Source organism: Cherax quadricarinatus, unplaced genomic scaffold (assembly GCF_038502225.1).
Source record: "Cherax quadricarinatus isolate ZL_2023a unplaced genomic scaffold, ASM3850222v1 Contig186, whole genome shotgun sequence".
Taxonomy (NCBI): Eukaryota; Metazoa; Arthropoda; class Malacostraca; order Decapoda; family Parastacidae; genus Cherax; species Cherax quadricarinatus.
In genome coordinates, this window is record NW_027195212.1 from 228,306 (window position 1) to 252,388 (window position 24,083).

At 40.8% G+C, this 24,083-nt stretch overlaps 1 protein-coding gene across 1 annotated transcript in view; it reads left to right on the forward strand.

Moving 5' to 3' along the window:
- The window catches only part of LOC128684277 (33 kDa inner dynein arm light chain, axonemal-like), a 154,663-nt gene extending 131,497 nt beyond the window's left edge, over positions 1–23,166 (forward strand). The window contains exons 4-5 of the mRNA XM_070080164.1: positions 5,483–5,575; positions 22,892–23,166. Of these exons, the coding sequence (XP_069936265.1) occupies positions 5,483–5,575; positions 22,892–22,930 (132 nt within the window). The 3' untranslated portion in view covers positions 22,931–23,166. The remainder of the gene's footprint in view (positions 1–5,482; positions 5,576–22,891) is intronic.
- Positions 23,167–24,083: the final 917 nt, after the last annotated feature.

Below are 24,083 nucleotides of genomic sequence, written 5' to 3' on the forward strand. Positions count from 1 at the left end.
AAAAGGGTTCTTGACAAAGTTTTGGATGAGGGTCAATATGGTGTGCCTGGGCGATCAATGTGTGTGGGGCAAGGGATCATACGTATGTTTATAGACGAAAGTGGGGGGGGGGAAATAAAGGTGGGGTATTAGCATTGGATTGGCATGCGGCATATGACTGTGTGGAGCGTGAGGCACTGTGAAAGTTAATGCAGTGGCAAGGGTTTGGGAGGGAAATCGTCAGTTGGGCAAAGGTGTTGTATGAGCAGGCTATGGTTCGGGTGCAGGTAAATGGTAGGCTAGGAAAACTAGTTAGGATGGAAAGAGGCTTGAGGCAAGGGTGCCCTGTGTCGCAGCTTCTCTTCGCGTTGATTCAGGATCCGTTCTATAGGGCTGTGCGAGGGAGTGTGAGAGAGGGAGTGAAGAGAGATGAAGTGGCGGTGGAACCAGGGATCGTGGGTTATGTGGATGATACCACGGTTCTATTTAGGAGGTCACAGGACTTAGGAAAGGTGGGTGAATTGGTGGAACGTTTCGGAAGGGCAATAGGGATGATGGTTAATAGGGAAAACTCTATGCTTATGAGGGTGGGGGATGGCGTGGGTGGGGCTCTAGGACAGGAAGAAGACTGGCCCCTGTTGTGTCAAATTAAGGAGGCGAGGGAGGTGAATTCGAGAGAAGCTGTGGATAGGGTTCTGGGTAGATTGGCGAGATTGCATACAGGAGGACTGACGTTACATCAGCGTGCTATTGTGGTGAATGTGCTTTTGTATGGTAAGCTGTGGCATGTGGTAGGTATATATCCATTGAATCCGTGTGATGAGAAGCGTCTGTTGAAGCGAGTATATCGATATATTTGGGGTTCAGGATGTGACTGGTTATCGAGAGATGTGTGTCTTCCGGCATGCCGGGGAGGGCTGGGGTTAATGGCGTTGCATCAAAGGATGTTGTTCATGTATGTTAAACACAGTTATTTGAGGGAGGGTAGGGTTGCAGTCACAGGTTTGGCATGGGTTCGAAGGGATTTGGAGCGTTGGATGAGGGGTAGAGATGTCCAGATGTGTGAGGGAATATTGAGGTTATTAATTTATGCACGAGACCCACGCAGGGTCAAGATAGGAAGACTGGCTCAGGTGGGTGGTAGGGAGGTGGTTGCTAATGTGGAAGGTATATATCCGATGTATGCGTGGAGTGATATATGGGGCCGTTTAAAAGGGTTACGATTGAAGGCAATGGTAAGGGAGGTAATGTTTAAATTTCTCCACAATATATTACCGTCTGGAGAAGTGTTGGCAAACAGGCGTGTGCAGGAGGGTGGGGAGTGTAGTGTGTGTGTGGGGACATTGACACTGTCTTTCATGCAGTATTTTTTTGTGCGAGGTTGGAACCAGTGAGGAAGTGGTTTAGTAGGGTTTTACGTATGGTGGGTGGAGGTGGGATTAGCGTTTTAAGAGCGTTAAGTTTAGATGTGCGGGGGTGGGGTTGCCGGTACAGAACGCAATGGGTTATCTAGTCACGGACTTTGTGTATACGTCATGGGTATACAGACATGTGTCAGTAAGGGAGAGAATCAGGACACTGGCAGCGATATTTTATGGGACGCAACGGAGGAATAAGGACATCACTGGGAGCATTTAACCTTTTCGGAGGGATATCGTAGCTTCCGCGTCAGGGACTTATGGGCGTTGCAATTTTAAGGGATAAAATGAGGCTGGCTTCTTGAGGTATGCGTGGGCGTGAGTGATGCTTTTGATAAGTAAAGGTGTGGTGTACAGTGTAATAGTTGTTCGGTAAGCTTGGTTAGTTTCAGAAGACTGCTTAGTCAAGGTTAATAAGATATAATGCTGTAATGATATAATAATTAGTTATGCATTTGAGAAAGTTCAGAGATTACTTCCAACAAAATTTCACTGAAATGTATCAATTTAGCCATGCGTTAGTATGAGTTCAGTTATTTTGTAATAATGAATATTTCAATGTGAGTATGTTGTGACTTTTCTCCTTCACTGCATAAAGCTTTTAAGGAGACACATTACAAATTCATTATTTTAAAAATGTCTGGATTTCTCCTAATATAAATACTTAACCATTCTGTGGAATCTGCTGTGAGTAATTCGTCTGTGATCAAAAGGTTCCAAGATTATACATATGCTGTAGAAATGTTGCAGTTGTTGATGATTTATGTGATCGTGTAATTTGTAATGTTTATTTTTGTTATGGAGTCAAGTTTTAGAATAAATCCTAGAGTTTGTTTTTAAGTAAAATCTCATAAACAGTTGCATATCTATATAAAAGTTACATAAACTAATGTTTGATCACTGCTGTGATCATTAAGTGTGTGAATGATGTGGATGTACATATAGATGGGTTTTAATAGGGGGGGCTGCCCCCCTCCAACAGTTTTGTGTGTATGTGTCAGATATTTTATCATTTGGTATAATGTATCAGTGAATGGTATATATGTATTTTGTGTGTTTGTTACATATTTCTATTTTGTATTAGGTTTCAAATTTTTCTTCTGCACTTGTGGTATTATTCTTAGTAATCTTGTACAGATCCTATATTGTGGTGTTATTTAATATTTTATACAACCTTGTAATTTATAATGCTTAAAATAAAATATAAAAAAAAAGTTCTACTGTCTTCAAATTATGTTCTAGAATTTATGTCGATAAAGCCACTGGATGGCGAAACGTCTACAATAAAGATACCCAGATGTTGCACATGTGTCTAAATTATCAGTTTTGTCGGTATTGTATACCATTCTTGTACAATATAGACCTTGTAAAGCTCAAGACCCTCAAGTAGCTGACTTCTTTAACAACAAGTGTAAATACTTACTAATACCAGCTATAACTAAGCCAACAAGAATTTCCTAGAGGAAGCCGTGCTCGGTTGACCATATAACTACCAATATAATAACAACTCTCAAAATAAGAATAATCACAGACAATACTGATAATCACTACAATAAAAGATCTTATTTAATAAATACCATTACTTAATCCTATGCACTTTATTAATAATAATATAAAAAAATTGTCCTATATTCCTAAGCTTCATTGCGAGCTAGGTGAAGTTAGCGTAGACTGAGTTAGTGTGAAACTTGTTTGCTCTTGGTTACATTAGGTTAGGTTGCAGTACATGAGATAGATTCAATGAGTTAGGATAGGTTACATTTACTTTTGTTAAATAAGACTAGATGTAAGCTAGGAAAAGAAAAGCTACTGCATAGAAACACAGATTGTCAAGTTTTCCAAGATTGGCACAAGTGTCTTATTTCTCATTGTGTAAGACACTGGGGACTGAACCTGTTGACTTGTGTAAGACACACTGGGGACTGAACCTGTTGACTTGTGTAAGACACACTGGGGACTGAACCTGTTGACTTGTGTAAGCCACTGGGGACTAAACCTGTTGACTTGTGTAAGACACTGGGGACTAAACCTGTTGACTTGTGTAAGACACACTGGGGACTAAACCTGTTGACTTGTGTATGACTCACTGGGGACTGAACGTGTTGACTTGTGTAAGACACACTGGGGACTAAACCTGTTGACTTGTGTATGACTCACTGGGGACTGAACGTGTTGACTTGTGTAAGACACACTGGGGACTGAACCTGTTGACTTGTGTAAGACACACTGGGGACTGAACCTGTTGACTTGTGTAAGACACACTGGAGACTGAACCTGTTGACTTGTGTAAGACACACTGGGGACTGAACCTGTTGACTTGTGTAAGACACACTGGGGACTGAACCTGTTGACTTGTGTAAGACACACTGGGGACTGAACCTGTTGACTTGTGTAAGACACACTGGAGACTGAACCTGTTGACTTGTGTAAGACACACTGGGGACTGAACCTGTTGACTTGTGTAAGACACACTGGGGACTGAACCTGTTGACTTGTGTAAGACACACTGGGGACTGAACCTGTTGACTTGTGTAAGACACACTGGGGACTGAACCTGTTGACTTGTGTAAGACACACTGGGGACTGAACCTGTTGACTTGTGTAAGACACACTGGGGACTGAACCTGTTGACTTGTGTAAGACACACTGGGGACTGAACCTGTTGACTTGTGTAAGACACACTGGGGACTGAACCTGTTGACTTGTGTAAGACACACTGGGGACTGAACCTGGGACATTTGAATAAGATGCACTGGAGACATCACCTGTTACCTTTGTTTAAGACTAAATGAAGACTGATCCTGCGAATTTCATATAAAAACACTGGGGAGAGAACTTGTTTCCTTTGTATAGGACGCAATTGGGATTGAAACTGCGACCCTTGTGTATGACGTACTAGGTAATGAACCTGCTGCTTTTGTATACGTCATATTGGGAATTTAACCTCTAGCCTTAGTGTACTGGGAACTGAATCTGTTACCTATGCATAAAACGTACTGGGAGGTCAACCTGTGACTTATCTATAAGACTTACATAGAAATGAACCTGTGACCTTTGTGTAAGATGTATTTAGAACAGAACCTGTTACCTTGCATAAGATGTGCTGGGTAATTAACTTGTGATCTTTTATTAAGCGTTGTGGAGACTGACCCAGTGATCATCGCGTAAGTTTATTCAGGTATACACAAATACAGTTACGTAGAATTATCATACATAGCAGCATATGTGTAGAGAACCTGGGATAACACAAAAATGTCAGACAGAGTGACTTATTTTCATTAGGGTTCTTTTAATACCTTATTATTATACTATAAAGAATATAATATCTTATTATTATACTATAAAGAATATAATATCTTATTATTATACTATAAAGAATATAATATCTTATTATTATACTATAAAGAATATAATATCTTATTATTATACTATAAAGGATATATACTAGGAATAAGGTAAAACGAGTTATTTACATTTACATGTGTGTTAGCTCTACTTGGGACTGAAATGATTACCTTTCTCAAATTTGCTGGGGACATAACCTGTGACAACCATTCACCACATCTGTCAGACACTGCAACATCATGGGATCTTGGTACAAAGACTTCAACGCTTGCCCAACCTTTGGACGACGACATACTTACACTAGTGGCAGGACCCACTGTGATCTCACCTCCTCCTGCTTCAACTCATCTCACCGCAGTATATAAGCCACCTCTCTGGCCCTATGCTGCACTTCCTACAAGAGTGATGGACTGAACACATCGATTCCAGGTTGAGGGACTGATTACCTCGAACTCCTCCTCTCCTTACCCATTTCTACTTTGCATTGGACTGATGAAGCCACTGTGTGGCGAAACCTTTCTTCAATAAAGATTCCCTTGTGTTGCACAAGTGTCTCAATTCTTCAACTTGTCGGTTTTTCAAAACCATTCACCACATGTGACAATGATGTACCATGTCAAAACCGACCTTAAAGGTCGGTTTTGACATGGAAATGCAATTACAATATTTCTCCTTACACAATATATTTCTATCGAAAATATACTGAGATTTTCACGTCATAATGTTTCCTTGTATAACAGATTGGTCGCAGATGGGAGGAGAGAAGAGAGGTGCAAGTAACACTCTTCACAGAGGAGCTGGAGTGTCTACAACGATCAGAGAAACAATACCAGGTAAACAAACCATGCAATTTCGTGAGTCATAATACCAGGTAAACAAACCATACGATTTCGTGAGTCATAATACAAGGTAAACAAACCATACGATCTCGTGAGTCATAATACAAGGTAAACAAACCATACGATTTCGTGAGTCATAATACAAGGTAAACAAACCATACGATCTCGTGAGTCATAATACAAGGTAAACAAACCATACGATTTCGTGAGTCTTAATACAAGGTAAACAAACCATACGATCTCGTGAGTCATAATACAAGGTAAACAAACCGTACGATTTCGTGAATCATAAACCAGTTAACGTTGATGCTCGCGAAATTAAGCTTACAAGATATCAGCTTTCCTGATTGGAACAATTTGACAGGGAATATACTAGTGACCTTCCAGAATTAGTCCATAACTTCTATTTAAAACAGATTTTGATAAAATTAACTTGAGGAAATAATCTTATTGATTTTGTTCTGAAGAATAATGAATTATTTGATAGAAAAAAATTGTAGTTAATGAAAAGCTTAAAGAAAGCGACCATAAATCAGTTATTTTTAATATCTCATGGAATAATATAACAACAAATGAAGGATCACAAACTTCTGACCCTCAGTGCACATCTCAGTGCACGCCTCAGTGCACGCCTCAGTGCACATCTCAGTGTACGCCTCAGTGCACACCTCAGTGCACTCCTCAGTGCACACCTCAGTGCACTCCTCAGTGCACACCTCAGTGCACACCTCAGTACACACCTCAGTGCACACCTCAGTGCACTCCTCAGTGCACTCCTCAGTGCACACCTCAGTGTACACCTTTGTTACACATGTACGAGGCGTACCCAAACCTCGTACATATATAATTGAGAAGTTATATCAAATATAAAGAGGCTAAATGGATCAAGGTAAGAGGAAAGTATCAGTTAGGTGCTATAAAGAGGAACTTGTATAACAATGTAACAATGAATGTCGTACAGAAGTTATCAAAGAAATTTGAAAGTCAAAAATAATTATGAAATTAAAGATGTGAGGGAATTTAAGACCAACTCTGAGAGTTTCTTTCACTATGACAGAAATGAGATTCTGAAAAAAATATAGACCTACTTGAACGAAACAGAAGTTAGCTTACAAAGAAATGTGAAAAATTTAAACATTATTTTCCTACGATAATACGCAAGTGGAAAAAGAAATTCCCTAAAGTGTTAATCTTACAAGGCAGAACCAAAATAATTTACACAAGTTTAAAATTACTAGAATTCTAATGGAAAATAAAAATCATTATTGGCAACCATTACCTGATTTATTATTAAGTCACTACAAATGTGAATCACAGAGTGCACGCTGGACACAGTGCAACTTATATTGTTTATACAGACCACATCAAACTTTAACATCAGTCTACATGTACTTGTGTTGCTGTGTATAACCCCAGCCCTGTACATCAGTAACCCCAGCTCTGTACATCAGTAACCCCAACCCTGTACATCAGTAACCCCAGCCCTGTACATCAGTAACCCCAGCCCTGTACATCAGTAACCCCAGCCCTGTACGTCAGTAACCCCAGCCCTGTACATCAGTAACCCCAGCCCTGTACATCAGTAACCCCAGCCCTGTACATCAGTAACCCCAGCCCTGTACATCAGTAACCCCAGCCCTGTACATCAGTAACCCCAGGACTGTACATCAGTAACCCCAGCCCTGTACATCAGTAACCCCAACCCTGTACATCAGTAACCCCAGCCCTGTACATCAGTAACCCCAGCCCTGTACATCAGTAACCCCAGGACTGTACATCAATAACCCCAGCCCTGTACATCAGTAACCCCAGCCCTGTACATCAGTAACCCCAGGACTGTACATCAGTAACCCCAGCCCTGTACATCAGTAACCCCAGCCCTGTACATCAGTAACCCCAGCCCTGTACATCAGTAACCCCAGCCCTTTACATCAGTAACCCAAGCCCTGTACATCAGTAACCCCAGCCCTGTACATCAGTAACCCCAGCCCTGTACATCAGTAACCCCAGCCCTGTACATCAGTAACCCAAGCCCTGTACATCATTAACCCCAGCCCTGTACATCAGTAACCCCAGCCCTGTACATCAGTAACCCCAGCCCTGTACATCAGTAACCCCAACCCTGTACATCAGTAACCCCAACCCTGTACATCAGTAACCCCAACCCTGTACATCAGTAACCCCAACCCTGTACATCAGTAACCCCAGCCCTGTACATCAGTAACCCCAGCCCTGTACATAAGTAACCCCAGCCTTGTACATCAGTAACCCCAACCCTGTACATCAGTAACCCCAACCCTGTACATCAGTAACCCCAGCCCTGTACATCAGTAACCCCAACCCTGTACATCAGTAACCCCAGCCCTGTACATCAGTAACCCAAGCCCTGTACATCAGTAACCCCAGCCCTGTACATCAGTAACTGTGAGGGAAAAGTTCAATAGATAGGAGTAGCGATATAGTAACAATAGTTTCATTACCGGCTACTAGTTAAGGTAGGGTAAGTCGAGCTCCCGCCTCCCTTCCCCCACCCCTAAAGTGATAGTTTGATTGCCGGCTGCTTGTTAACGTAGGGTCAGTCTAGCTCCCGCTATCCCTTCCCCTCCCTCTTCCCCCCCCCCTCGCAAGGTGACGTATGGGGCTCTGGTCAAACAGGAAATCACTCGACTCGCAGCTCCCAACACTACTGTAAGTACATGCCTGCCTTGTATTCTAGTGGATTTATTGGTTAAAAGCTTCACTTTTGACCAATAATAAACTTAGTCCTTTCAGTCTTGCTCTAGGTTGACTGTTGTAATAATCACCACGTCTTTTGAGTAATGTACACTGCCATGGAGAGTGATTATTTAAGCAGTGGGTAACCTGTCTATCTTTTCAGCTTGGATGACAGTGAGGGTCACCTGTCAATCAACGAGAAGAACAGGAGAAGGACTAACGTCCAGAGACTTCTCCATTTTGGATCTAATTACCTGTGCACCTGTATGAAATTGCAGGACGTAACCCCACATCATTGCAGTGGTAAATTATTATTATTATTATAATAAAAAAGAAGCGCTAAGCCACAAGGGCTATACAGCGCTGCTGCAGCGGCAAAGAACCTGCTTTCCTGTCATCGGGATACTACTCACGGCGTCAATCTGTGAAGAACTAGCCAGTGGTGGTCACCAACACCTGCGACCTCCCCCCCCCCCATCATCAGCAACGGCTACGATTTCAACAAGCAGTGTCACCAACACCAGACACCCAAGTGTTAAATTAACGTTGAATTCAGTTATCATTTATATTTTTCCTTTTTCATTTTCTTTAATGTAGGATTAATATTTCATATTTGTTTTATATTTTATATTTTCTACATAATAAAGTGTTTATGTTTGTCTGTTATTATTTCTTTTTCTATTCACTAATTTTCCTGAGGAGGAGCCAGCCTGGGTAATACTGTCTGAAGTTGTTACAGGGCTGAGTAAGCCTTCACAAGTGGCGACCTTGTCAGGATCAACTCTACTGAATCAAGATTCAACTCCATCTCGAATCTACCAATTAAACTTCAACGCCGCATACCACAGACGGTTACCACCAGCCATGAGTAATCATTCTCTATGGTAGGACTACAGTACAGGTATTTAAAAGATTTGGTGATTGTTATAGTCTCAATTTATTGTAAGTCAAGTCAGGCAGGATATAATAGTTAATTCTGCCACTTTTTCATGTGAGCTTGAAACACTTTGGAGGATTAGACTCTAGGGACCCGAGATTTTCTAGTGACAACTTGTTTCATTGAGCTCTTCATTTATCAAGGGAACTGTCGTAGGACACTCTTGATTTGTTGGTGAGAAGATTGGATGGTCAAGGGACCCCATTCTACTTACTGTTTGCTCGGAGCCGGCATAGAACCCTTCGTTTTCGTTAATACATATTGTTTAATTGAAGCAGGGATCGAGCCCTCTGGTTTAGTTATAGATTGAGCGGAGCAGGAATTGAACCCTCCGTTTTCTTTAATACCCATTTCATTTCCCCTGATAGTTTAAGTTATTCTGCTGGAAGTAAGTTAGGAATAACAGGGAAAAATTTAGAATCTTTCATTAGTGCTAAGATCCAGGAAAGACTTGAAAGAGAGAGAATTGAGAGAGAAGAAAGACAGCTAGAAAGGGAAAGAGAAGAGAATAAGGAGAGAGAGAGAATCGAAAGAGAAGAGAAGGAGAAAGAGAACCTTGAAAGACAGGAGAAAAAGGAGAGAGAGAGAATTGAGAGAGAAATCCGAGAAAGACAGTTAGAAAGAGAGCGAGAAGACCAAAAAGAGCATGATAGACTTGATCGTGAGGAAAGAGCTAGAGAACGTGAGGAACAAGCTAAGATACGTGAAGAACAAGTTAAATTAAGAGAACTTGAGGAAAGAGAAAAGGATCGCGAGCTCGAAAAATCTCGCCTTGAATTAGAGAATAAAAAGTTAACTTTTACACAACAACAATTAGAGGAAGGAGTAATGGAACAACGTGCAGTCAGTGCACATATTCCAACACCTAATTTACCTCCCTTCACAGAGGGGGAAGACATAACTTCATACATTATCAGGTTTGAAAATACCGCTACCCTCTGTGAATGGCCTGCTGACACCTGGGCTACCAGGTTAGGAATGTTATTTTCTGGTACTACTTTGAATATCTATGCAACTTTGTCACAGGATATCATATGTAATTATAACCTACTAAAGAAGGCAATCCTTAAAGCATATCAAAAAACCACTAATTCTTACAGGAAAGATTTCAGGTATGCCACCTTACAGCCTGGCCAGAACTTTCAACAGTTACAGGTAACACTCTTTCGTTTGTTCGACTTTTGGATAGAGAGTTCAGGAATTGATCACAGTTATGAATCTCTTAGAGACTTCATGGTTGCTGACCAGTTCCTGACAGCTCTTCCTCACCAAATACGAACATTCATCAGAGAACGTAACCTGATTAAAGCTGAGGAAGTTGCTGAGGCTGCTGACCTGTATGCTGAGGCTCACAATTCCTATAAAAACCTAAAGGGATCGAACCCTAAGGGTAAGGGTTCATCAGACCTTAAGAAATCAAAGCCTCCAGTGGAAAGTAAAATGACTTCTTTTATTCCTGTTTGTCATTTGTGTGGTGTTAAGGGTCATAAACGTCCAGATTGTCCTTCTAAGAAGGTCCAAAAAGTTGGAAGATGTTTTAAAGACTGTAATGACCAAGCACCCTTCTGTTCAGGAACAGTTAATGGACTTAATGTATCTACCATTTTACGAGACACTGGATGCACATGTATAGTGATTTCTGATAAGCTGTTCCCTAACCTTAAAGAAACTCATTTCTCTGCTATACTTTCAGACTACTTGGGCCGTACGGACACTTTTCCTACCATCCGTTGTTACATTAGGTCTAAATGGTGCACAGGTTGGTCTGAAGCCCTACTAGCTCCCATCACTTCTTGCTCCGTACTAATAGGTAATGTAAAAGGTGCCATTCTTCCTTCTGAGGTTGACCTTTCATCACCAAAGATGGATATAAGTGTTTCAGATCCTCTTCCTGTGGAGTCAGAGAAGCCCCTCGAAAGTTCAAATGAGACAATGTCTCGTGAGATTCATGTGGGATTTAAAACCAGTGATGCTACTCTCGAAAGCGAGGTAGTAGGATCACCGGTTCACTTGTTAGATGAAAGTGAAGATATCACCTCCGATACCATAAATGTCTTGACTAGGGCTCAGACCAAAGCCCAAGCTTCTCCTACTGTCCATCCTTTGATTTTCCCTGACTTTAAGCCTTTAGATATATCGAAGGACTCCTTTGTCAATTTACAACGTAATTGCCCTTCTCTTCAGAATTGCCATAATGCAGCTAAACAAAATCAAGTTATCCAAAGGAAAAACTTTTCATATAAATTTGAATATATAAAAGATATCTTGTACAAGTCAGTATTCAAATTAAATTCAGATGAGATAGACTATTCCATCTTAGTTGTTCCAAGTCAATGCAGAGAGACTGTTCTTAAAATGGCTCATGACCTGCCAGTGGCTGGACATTTCTCGCATCGTAAAACTTTAAATAAAATTAGGGAAACCTAAGCTTTATCATATCAACATCCTTAAGAAATATTACCGAAGAAATTCGGTTAACTGCCTTAACAACTTTGACTTAGTTTTTCCACACAAACTTGATAAGACAACTGAAGAATGTAAAGTGTGCGTAATTGACACCTCTAACTCAGACTATGATGAAGAACTACATGACTTGGTGACTCTTGACCACTCGGACGCAACCACCATTAATATTAATGAATCTTTGGATGACCATAAGAGACATGAACTACTTCAATGTGTGAGTAACTTTTCAGACGTCTTTACTGATATTCCAGGTGTTACCTCCACGGTAGTCCATAAGATTGACTTAGTGACGGACAATCCTATCAAACGAAAATTATACCCAGTTCCAGTTCACCTTAGGGATGCATTTGACCGAGAGGTAGACAAATTATTAAAACTAAAGATCATTGAACCTTCAGTATCTGCATATTGCTCACCAGTAGTCATGGTTAAGAAGGAGGATAATTCATGTAGACTTGCTATTGACTTCAGAGGCCTTAATGCTATAACTCGGTGGGATGCTGAGCCTATGCCCTTAATAGATAGCGATCTACACAAATTTTATGACTCTTCCTTCTTTTCAGAGAGTGATATTGCGCAGGCATATCATCAAGTAATGTTAGATCCTTCTTCTAAGCAGTACACCGCTTTTCCTACACACCAAGGACTGATGCAGTATAGAACTATATCCTTCGGTTTGGTAACTGCCTGTGCTATCTATGTGAGACTGATGAGAAAGGTCTTGGGTAATATGCCAAATGTTTCAGTTTATTTTGATAACATTTACGTAATGACATCTACGTGGGGCGAACATATCCAAACATTAACATCAGTTTTGCGTAGGTTACGCTCACATGGCCTCACTGCCAAGCCGAAGAAATGCTTCCTTGGGTATAACAAGATTAGATATCTTGGACTGATACTTTCTAATAACTCTCTGCAGCCTCTCCCCAGTAAGATCAAAGCTTTATTAGAATTTAAATTCCCCAAAACCAAGAAGCTCATGCGTAGCTTTCTTGGTTCTGTAACTCAAGCCCTGTACATCAGTAACTCAAGCCCTGTACATCAGTAACTCAAGCCCTGTACATCAGTAACTCAAGCCCTGTACATCAGTAACCCCAGCCCTGTACATCAGTAACCCCAGCCCTGTACATCAATAACCCAAGCCCTGTACATCAGTAACCCCAGCCCTGTACATCAGTAACCCAAGCCCTGTACATCAGTAACCCAAGCCCTGTACATCAGTAACCCCAGCCCTGTACATCAGTAACCCCAGCTCTGTACATCAGTAACCCCAGCCCTGTACATCAGTAACCCAAGCCCTGTACATCAGTAACCCCAGCCCTGTACATCAGTAACCCAAGCCCTGTACATCAGTAACCCAAGCCCTGTACATCAGTAACCCCAGCCCTGTACATCAGTAACCCCAGCTCTGTACATCAGTAATCCCAGCCTTGTACATCAGTAACCCAAGCCCTGTACATCAGTAACCCCAGCTCTGTACATCAGTAATCCCAGCCTTGTACATCAGTAACCCAAGCCCTGTACATCAGTAACCCCAGCCCTGTACATCAGTAACCCCAGCTCTGTACATCAGTAATCCCAGCCTTGTACATCAGTAACCCAAGCCCTGTACATCAGTAACCCAAGCCCTGTACATCAGTAACCCCAGCTCTGTACATTAGTAATCCCAGCATTGTACATCAGTAACCCAGCCCTGTACATCAGTAACCCAAGCCCTGTACATCAGTAACCCCAGCCCTGGACATCAGTAACCCCAGCTCTGTACATCAGTAACCCCAGCCCTATACATCAGCAACCCCAGCTCTGTACATCAGTAACCCAAGCCCTGTACATCAGTCACCCCAACCCTGTACATCAGTAACCCCAAACCTGTACATCAGTAACCCCACCCTGTACATCAGTAACCCCAGCCATGTACATCAGTAACCCGAGCCCTGTACATCAGTAGCCCCAGCCCTCAACATCAGTAACCCCAGCCCTGTACATCAGTAACCCCAGCCCTGTACATCAGTAACCCCAGGACTGTACATCAGTAACCCCAGCCCTGTACATCAGTAACCCCAACCCTGTACATCAGTAACCCCAGCCCTGTACATCAGTAACCCCAGCCCTGTACATCAGTAACCCAAGCCCTGTACATCAGTAACCCCAGCCCTGTACATCAGTAACCCTAGCCCTGTACATCAGTAACCCCAGCTTTGTTCCTCAGTAACCCCAGCCCTGTACATCAGTAACCCCAGCCCTGTACATCAGTAACCCCAGCCCTGTACATCAGTAACCCCAGCTCTGTACATCAGTAACCCCAGCCCTGTACATCAGTAACCCCACCCCTGTACATCAGTAACCCCAGCCCTGTACATCAGTAACCCCAGCCCTGTGCATCAGTAACTCCAGCCCTGTGCATCAGTAACCCCAGCCCTGTACATCAATAACCCCAGCCCTGTACATCAGAAACCCCAGCTCTGTAAATCAGTAACCCCAGCCCTGTACATTAGTAACCCCAGCCCTGTACATCAATAACCCCAGTCTTCTACATAAATAACCCCAACACTGTACGTCAATATCCCCAGCCCTGTACATCAATAACCCCAGCCCTCTACATCAATAACCCCAGCCCTCTACATCAAAAACCCCAGTCCTCTACATCAATAACCCCAGCATTCTGCATCAATAACCCCAGCCCTCTACATCAATAACCCCAGCCCTCTACATCAATAACCCCAGTCCTCTACTTCAATAACCCCAGTCCTCCACATCAATAACCCCAGCCCTCTACATCAATAACCCCAGTCCTCTACTTCAATAACCCCAGTCCTCCACATCAATAACCCCAGCATTCTGCATCAATAACCCCAGCCTTCTACATCAATAACCCCAGCCCTCTACATCAATAACCCCAGCCTTCTACATCAATAACCCCAGCCCTCTACATCAATAACCCCAGCCTTCTACATCAATAACCCCAGCCCTCTACATCAATAACCCCAGCCCTCTACATCAATAACCCCAGCCTTCTACATCAATAACCCCAGCCCTCTACATCAATAACCCCAGCCCTCTTCATCAATAACCCCAGCCCTCTACATCAACACACTTGAGAAAGGTTAGTGCAGAGTGCGGTGTAAGTTTCTAAGAGTCATTTGTGTTAACATTGAAGCTCTGAGGTTAAGTCTCTTTCACATACACAAGTTCCCCCTTGGTCACTTTTCTCACAATTTCTTCAATAAACATTACTAAATATGACTTACAAAGCTTAAACTAATTTAATTCTTCATCTAAGAAACATCACCTCTAAAATCAAACTTAAAAGGCACTCGCAGGTTATTTAAAAGTTACCATTATCTTCAATATTGCAGCTATTTAAGTTTAAAGCCGCTTTATCAAGTATAATATCTTTATTTTACTACAAGTACGTGTACAAGGTATACAAGTACATGTACAAGGTATACAAGTACATGTACAAGGTATACAAGTACATGTACAAGGTATACAAGTACATGTACAAGGTATACAAGTACATGTACAAGGTATACAAGTACATGTACAAGGTATACAAGTACATGTACAAGGTATACAAGTACATGTACAAGGTATACAAGTACGTGTACAAGGTATACAAGTACATGTACAAGGTATACAAGTACATGTACAAGGTATACAAGTACATGTACAAGGTATACAAGTACATGTACAAGGTATACAAGTACGTGTACAAGGTATACAAGTACATGTACAAGGTATACAAGTACATGTACAAGGTATACAAGTGCATGTACAAGGTATACAAGTACATGTACAAGGCATACAAGTACATGTACAAGGTATACAAGTGCGTGTACAAGGTGTACAAGTGCGTGTACAAGGTATACAAGTACGAGTACAAGGTATACAAGTAGATGTACAAGGTATACAAGTGCGTGTACAAGGAATACAAGTACACGTACAAGGTATACAAGTACATGTACAATGTATACAAGTACATGTACAAGGTATACAAGTACATGTACAAGGTATACAAGTACGTGTACAAGGTATACAAGTACATGTACAAGGTATACAAGTACATGTACAAGGTATACAAGTACGTGTACAAGGTATACAAGTACATGTACAAGGTATACAAGTACGTGTACAAGGTATACAAGTACATGTACAAGGTATACAAGTACATGTACAAGGTATACAAGTACGTGTACAAGGTATACAAGTACATGTACAAGGTATACAAGTACGTGTACAAGGTATACAAGTACATGTACAAGGTATACAAGTACGTGTACAAGGTATACAAGTACATGTACAAGGTATACAAGTACGTGTACAAGGTATACAAGTACATGTACAAGGTATACAAGTACATGTACAAGGTATACAAGTACGTGTACAAGGTATACGAGTACATGTACAAGGTATACAAGTACATGTACAAGGTATACAAGTACATGTACAAGGTATACAAGTACATGTTCAAGGTATACAAGTACATGTACAAGGTATACAAGTACATGTACAAGGTATACAAGTACATGTACAATGTATACAAGTACATGTACAATGTATACAAGTACATGTACAAGGTATACAAGTACATGTACAAGGTATACAAGTACGTGTACAATGTATACAAGTACATGTACAAGGTATACAAGTACGTGTACAAGGTATACAAGTACGTGTACAATGTATACAAGTACATGTACAAGGTATACAAGTACATGTACAAGGTATACAAGTATATGTACAAGGTATACAAGTACGTGTACAAGGTATACAAGTACGTGTACAAGGTATACAAGTACATGTACAAGGTATACAAGTACGTGTACAATGTATACAAGTACATGTACAAGGTACACAGACCACAGCTGACATTAATAACATACTAGTATGTAGAAATCCAAATGGGCAAATTAGGTCAGTTTTTGTCCCAGGATGCGACCCACACCAGTTCACTGATACCCAGGTACCTATTTTAAACTGATGGGTGAACATGGACAAGGACAACAGGTGTCTTATGGAAACACGTCCCTAATGTTTTCCAGCCTTACCGGTGGAGATTCGATCTCCGCACCTCAGAGTTTGAGCTGAGGGAGCTAGCGATACACCTACGGGCCACCTAAAGTCATCGGCAACTGGAAAATCAATATTTAACTTTTCCAGTTTTATCCATGATAAGGACAAACTGTGTCTAACGCGGGATAAAATAACAGTTTGTAATGTTTTAGGTTAAGTACATAATTATTTTTAAACTTCGGGTACATAACGTATATTTTTTTTTACAATGGTGTTCAGGACAAAGATGTTAAGTTCACATTAACATACATATTTAACATTTAAGCTAAAATAACCAAGTAAAGTGAACAATGTTATTTATTTAACATTTAAGCTAGGATAACCCAGTAAAGTGAACAATGTTATTTATTTAACATTTAAGCTAGGATAACCCAGTAAAGTGAACAATGTTATTTATTTAACATTTAAGCTAGGATAACCCAGTAAAGTGAACAATGTTATTTATTTAACATTTAAGCTAGGATAACCCAGTAAAGTGAACAATGTTATTTATTTAACATTTAAGCTAGGATAACCCAGTAAAGTGAACAATGTTATTTATTTAACATTTAAGCTAGGATAACCCAGTAAAGTGAACAATGTTATTTATTTAACATTTAAGCTAGGATAACCCAGTAAAGTGAACAATGTTATTTATTTGTGATCAGTTGATTCGTCAGTTATTTCACGGACATAAATTTGTTTGATTGTTGTAATTGAGGAGCAGGTCAGAGGAACAGGTCAGAGGAACAGGTCAGAGGAACAGGTCAGAGGAACAGGTCAGAGGAACAGGTCAGAGGAACAGGTCAGAGGAGCAGGTCAGAGGAACAGGTCAGAGGAACAGGTCAGAGGAACAGGTCAGAGGAACAGGTCAGAGGAACAGGTCAGAGGAACAGGTCAGAGGAGCAGGTCAGAGGAACAGGTCAGAGGAACAGGTCAGAGGAACAGGTCAGAGGAGCAGGTCAGAGGAGCAGGTCAGAGGAACAGGTCAGAGGAACAGGTCAGAGGAGCAGGTCAGAGGAGCAGGTCAGAGGAACAGGTCAGAGGAACAGGTCAGAGGAACAGGTCAGAGGAACAGGTCAGAGGAACAGGTCAGAGGAACAGGTCAGAGGAACAGGTCAGAGGAACAGGTCAGAGGAACAGGTCCGAGGAACAGGCCAGAGGAACAGGTTAGAGGAACAGGTCAGTGGAACAGGTCAGAGGAACAGGCCAGAGGAACAGGTCAGAGAAACTGGTCAGACAAACACATGCACATAAAAATTGTTCCAAGAATTTGGTCCTAGTTACCGTAAACAAGTTTTAAAGGTAATAGGAAGGAAAAAACAAAAATAAAACATAATGTTCACTCCTTTTGGTGATTCTTAATTACTGACCAATCAACTTATAATAAATTGTGGGAAATTGTATAGAATCAGTAACTGGAGATGCATTTGACAGTCACTTCAAAAGATTGAATTTGATCAATGAGTCTCAACCTCAGCTCTACAAAGTGACATTCATGTCTTACATATTTGCTATTTATGTTCACTAAAGGAACTGGCAATGGGTATGATAATGTTTATGAGGAGACAATACTGAAGGAAGAAGTGCACGAAATTATCTCCAGAATCATTGAATAAAAGGCAACAGAGAGAGTTCATAAATGGTGCTCAACAGGGGGTGAATATTGGCCCCCTTGTTGTTCACAATCTATTCTACATGAACGACATAAATATGGTAATAAATAACGAAATATGTCAGTTTCTCGGTGGCACTATAATAGGCTGCCAAATTATTGAGAATAGAGAAAATAGAGGCCTCCAGAAGGTTGTGGATAGTGTGATGTAGAGGTAGCAAGTGCCATGGTTAGTGTGCACACATCTAGGCTTCTAACCAGAACAAAAGAAAATAACTTCGTCACTTTAAAACTGTACATCTTATTCAAACTGACTTAAAAGTTTTGGCTAGAAGAAACCTGAATCTATAGCATCGGTTTACAAGTTTCTGCAGTAAAACTTCGAAAAGAGTTCCTCAGAAGTTCCCAGGACTCGTGAAATCGTAATAAAATATTTGCAAACATATCACAGAATGGGCGAAGTTCGAACCCACTGGAGTCTACCTGGAGATCGTTCTAAGGGTCAACGCCTCCGTAGCCAGGCCTCCCAGTGGATCAGGGTCTGATCAACCACGCTGTTACTGATGGCCACACGCAATCCAACGTACAAACCACAGCCCGGATGGTCAGGCACTGACTGAGCCATAGGTTTATTGGTAATTTCTGGGATTAAAAACTGTTCAACAGCCAGTGGGAGGCTTTCGAACAGTTTTTAATCCCGGACACTTATTATATTTTCTCTTAATGTTCTAACGGCATCACTGCTTTTATTGGGGGGGGGGAGGGGTGAATGTGGCAACATCTGGCTAGTCTTTTGCTTTCGTTGGATTATTTGTGCACAATATCTCTTCTTGCTTCCATTAATTCTGTCTTAAGCTGGAGATATAGCTGCTGATAGTCGAGGGACGCCATCATCACAATCTCAGGTAGCTAAGAACGAGGAGTTCACTAAACAAGTCTTCACTCAGCGAAGTACAGGTCACCACCAGCCCTAAGATATTTGAGCCTATTATTCATGCACTTCGGGTCATTTCTATTCGATCTCATTTCTTAATTTGGAATAAACGTCTTTTGGGCAGCATATATATTGCTGCCAATCCACAGATTATAAGTGTTTTCTAAGCCCATTGTAATTTGCTAAGCGAAAATCTTGGACTATTGCTGAGTTATCCCTACTATCATACTTCCATTCAGTGCTAAAGGTAATTGATTTGTGGTCGCTTGTTCCGGGTTCCTCTCTAATTTCTAAATTATTAACAAGGGTTTCTTTGTTTGCCAGAACCAAGTCAAGCAGGTTATTTCCACTTGTATGTTCTGTCACAAACTGCTTCAAAAAACAATCCTGAACTACTCTAAGAAGTCGTTAGAGCCTAAATTCCCAGTCAAGGAATTCCAATCAATGTGACTAAAGTTAAAGTCCTCTAGAATTACTACGTTATCGTGCCTTGTGGCCTTAACAATTTCCTCCCAAAGTAGTCTTCCTTGGTCTCTAAGTTTGGGGGACGGTATACCATGCCTAAAATCAATTTTTCATGCCCCTCTGAAAATTCTATTCAGACAGACTCTCCATGTCTTATTTCAGACTTTATACCCGTTTTTATCAACAGTTCAAGCTAACTCAGACATACAGTGCAACCCCACCCACCTACCAGATACTTTTGTCTACTTGGAACACTTTAAAACCCTGAATGTGACATTCAGCAGGCATGTCCCGATTTTTCGTATTAAACCACGTCTCAGTTATGGCAAATGTATCAATGTTATCCGCACTTGCAACTAATCTCAACACGTCTATTTTATTTCTAGCACAACGGCTATTAGTGTAGTATAAATTTAAAGACCCTTCTTTCTCTTTTCCCTTCCTGCTCATTTCTCCTTTTTCCACTATACCTATTATTGTCCTTGTCACCTAGTGCCACTGCCTTTCCCATATCCATTTCATTCTGCCTATTACTGGTTCCCCTAAAACTCACAATGCTACTACACTGGGACTTCACTGTTTTCCCCCCAAAACCCATTCCACTAACTATTTCTAATTCAAAGCGCTAGCAGCTCCCTCCACTGCAGTGGCCAGTGCTACCACCCCAGACCCAGGTAAGTGAACCCCATCCCTGGCATACATGTCATTTCTGTAATGGAAGAGGTCCCAGTTGTCAATGAATGTTACTACATTTTCCTTATAGTGTTTGTCCAGCCAGCAACTGACACCAATTGCCCTGGACAACCGTTCATTTCCAATTCCTCTCTTTGGCAAAATACCACATATGATAGGGTTCCTTCCCATCTTCCTAATTATCTCTATTGCTAACCTATACCTGCTAATCAAGTCTTCACTCCTATGTCTGCCAACATCGTTGCCTCCAGCACATACAGACAATAGGATTGCTCCCATTACATCTCATGATATTCAGACAGCTAACTACATCCTTCATCCCAGCCCAAAGAAAACATACTCAGTGCCTCCTCTTCCTATTTCTAAGACAAAAGCCCTGTCCATAAACTGTCCCCAATTAAAACAATGTTCTTACCTTGACTGGCGGTGTGCATGACGTTCTCAACAGTCTTAGTAGAAATGGTCTTTGCTGGGATGTTATCACTAGCTGGCTTCACTGTGTCCTTAACAATTATCCTTGTTGGAACTGTCTTCGTTGTAAGATCATGGATGGTCGATTCATATTCGTCTGATAACAAGGAAAAAGAGTTGCTGGTTTTCACAGCAGTCTCCTGAACCTTCTTCATCTTCAACTTAGTTCCTTCAGGTCCGACAAGTTCCTTTCTATTAATGTGGCTTTTCAAATGGGCCAAGTCGGACCAAAACGTTGTCGTAAGCTTCTCTTTCCTATGTGAGGGTTGCTTGTGTGTTGTTTCAGTCACGGTATTAAAACTGCTAGAGAAAGTGGCAGCTCATGGCACTGGGGAAAAAGTGCTGTCATGGATCGAGTCATGGCTCACCAACAGGAAGCAGAGAGTGTACATAAACGGGGTAAAATCTGAGCGGGGATCTGTAACAAATGATGTTCCACAGGGATATGTTTTAGGCCCATTGTTGTTTATAATATATATCAATGGCTTTGACGAATGAATTACTAGTGATATGAGTAAATTCACTGATGACACGAAGATAGGTAGGATAATCAATTCAGATGTAGATGTCACGGATCTTCAGGAGGATTTAGTCAAACTCAGTCGTGGTCAAAAAAGTGGCAGATGCAGTTCAGTGTAGATAAATGCAAAGTTTTGAAGTTCAGGAATGTTCATAACCCTAGCACTTATCAGCTAAATAATGTAGAACTTAGCAGTACAGAATACGAAAAGGACTTGGGGGTTATGGTAAACAGCAACCTTAAACCAAGACAACAATGCCTAGGCGTACGTAATAAGACAAACATATTACTGGGATTTATATCAAGAAGTGTAAGCAACAGAAGTCCAGAGGTTATACTGCAGCTTTATATATCATTAGTAAGGCCTCACCGAGATTATGCAGCTCAGTTCTGGTCTCCATATTATAGAATGGATATAAATTCATTAGAAAACATTCAGCGTAGGATGACTAAATTAATACATAGCATTAGAAATCTTCCTTATGAAGAAAGATTGAAGACTCTTAAATTACATTCTCTTGTTAGACGAAGAATGAGGGGAGACATGATCGAAGTGTATAAGTGGAAGATAGGTATTAATAAAGTGGATATTAACAAGGTCTTGAGGATGTCTCTCCAAGAGAGAACCCGCAGTAATGGATTCAAATTAGACAAGTTTATATTTAGAAAGGACATAGGAAAGTATTGGTTTGGAAATAGGGTAGTTGATGAGTGGAACAGCTTACCTAGTTGGGTTATTGAGGCTAAAACCTTGGGTAGTTTCATATTTAGGTTGAAGAAATACATGAGTGAGAGGGGTTGGATTTGAGTGGGACTTGCACATGAGTAAATAGAATTATCAAAGCTTAATGCTTAGGTAGCGATGAAAATGGGTTGGGCAAATATTATTTTAGTGGGATGGATTTATGTAGGAACTGCCTAGTATGGGCCAACAGGCCTGCTGCAGTGTTCCTCCTTGCATAAGAACATCAGAAAGGAGGAACACTGCAGCAGGCCTGTTGGCCCATACTAGGCAAGTTCTTCACATGTTGCTGTATAGCCCTTGTGGCTTAGCGCTTCTTTTTGATTATAATAATAATAATAATCTTCACATGTTAATAAAAAATTATTTCAATAATAGTAGCAACAATAATAATAATCATGGAAAGAACAATAATGACGTTAATAATATGGGTCTTGTTATTTAGAGAAACTTGTGTTATTTAACCGTCAGAAAATCCACGCTAAGAAAATCCAACTTGTGTTATTGACAACTTGTGTAATTTGACGGTAAAAAAAAATCCACGCTAAGATTTTTGAAGGGTAAAATTATCTATGCACATATTCATGATTTATTCGACAGAATTAAAATTTTATACAATGGTTTCAAGAGAAACATTATTTTTGTAGAACTGCAATGATAATAAATGTTAACTCAAACGTTGTTTACATTTTCTCAGGTGTTGATTGAGACTCTTCTGGCCAGCAGAAACTCCTGAGCAAACAGCATCCCGATGTTCATATTTCGGAAGTTCTTCAGGAACTGTTTTTCCAGCGCTGCTTTTATGGTCTTCGTTAATTATCTTACTATTAGGACTGAAGGAGAGACTTGTTAGTTATCTCTGTATTAGGACTGAAATAGAGACTTGTTAGTTATCTCTGTATTAGGACTGAAGGAGAGACTTGTTAGTTATCCCTGTATTAGGACTGAAGGAGAGACTTGTTAGTTATCTCTGAAGGAGAGACTTGTTAGTTATCTCTGTATTAGGACTGAAGGAGAGACTTGTTAGTTATCTCTGTATTAGGACTGAAGGAGAGACTTGTTAGTTATTTCTGTATTAGGACTGAAGGAGAGACTTGTTAGTTATCTCTGTATTAGGACTGAAGGAGAGACTTGTGTCAAAAGGTTTCCAGTAATAAATTTCCTGAACTATACATAAGTGTTTTTTTTGACATCTGGTCGGAATCATCATACCATTTTTCAGTCATCTGGTTATCCAAGGATAAATCTAGTTAATGTTCTTTGATGTGCATATAATATATGTTTACCTATGAACAGGGTATACAGGTCTAGTTGATATCAATGACATACTACTATATATAAAGCCCCTTGTTATGTTGTGCATTTCCCGTAAATTAGGTCAGTTTTGTCCCAGGATGCGACCCACACTAGTCCACTAACACCCAGGTACCCATTTTGAACTGATAGGTGAACAGGGACAGGGACAGCAGGTGCCTTATGGAAACACATCCCTTATGTTTTCCAATCGTACTGGAGGAGATTCGAACCCCGGAGTTCAGTGTGCGAGGTGAGTGCGTTAGCGATCGAGCTACGGGACACCTTCCAGGCAATTGTTAACTATATAAATCTATATTCTTACAAAGTAATTTAGGTCTTGTACTTTATTAAGTCTTCTATAGGAAGTATGGATGGATTTTGGCCTCTGATAAATATTGGAAAAAATTGAAATATTGCTGATTATGCATTAATTCCTGGGTGTTGCATCTGATAAGCTTCACCCACGCTAATAACTTCCTAATAAAACTTCTGAGTGGCGTCAATCTTAATGTGCTTGTGTATTTTAGGATATTGGTCTGTCTCATTTGTCTTACTGAAAGGTTGGAATTTGATTCACTATTTACTGTTTCCTT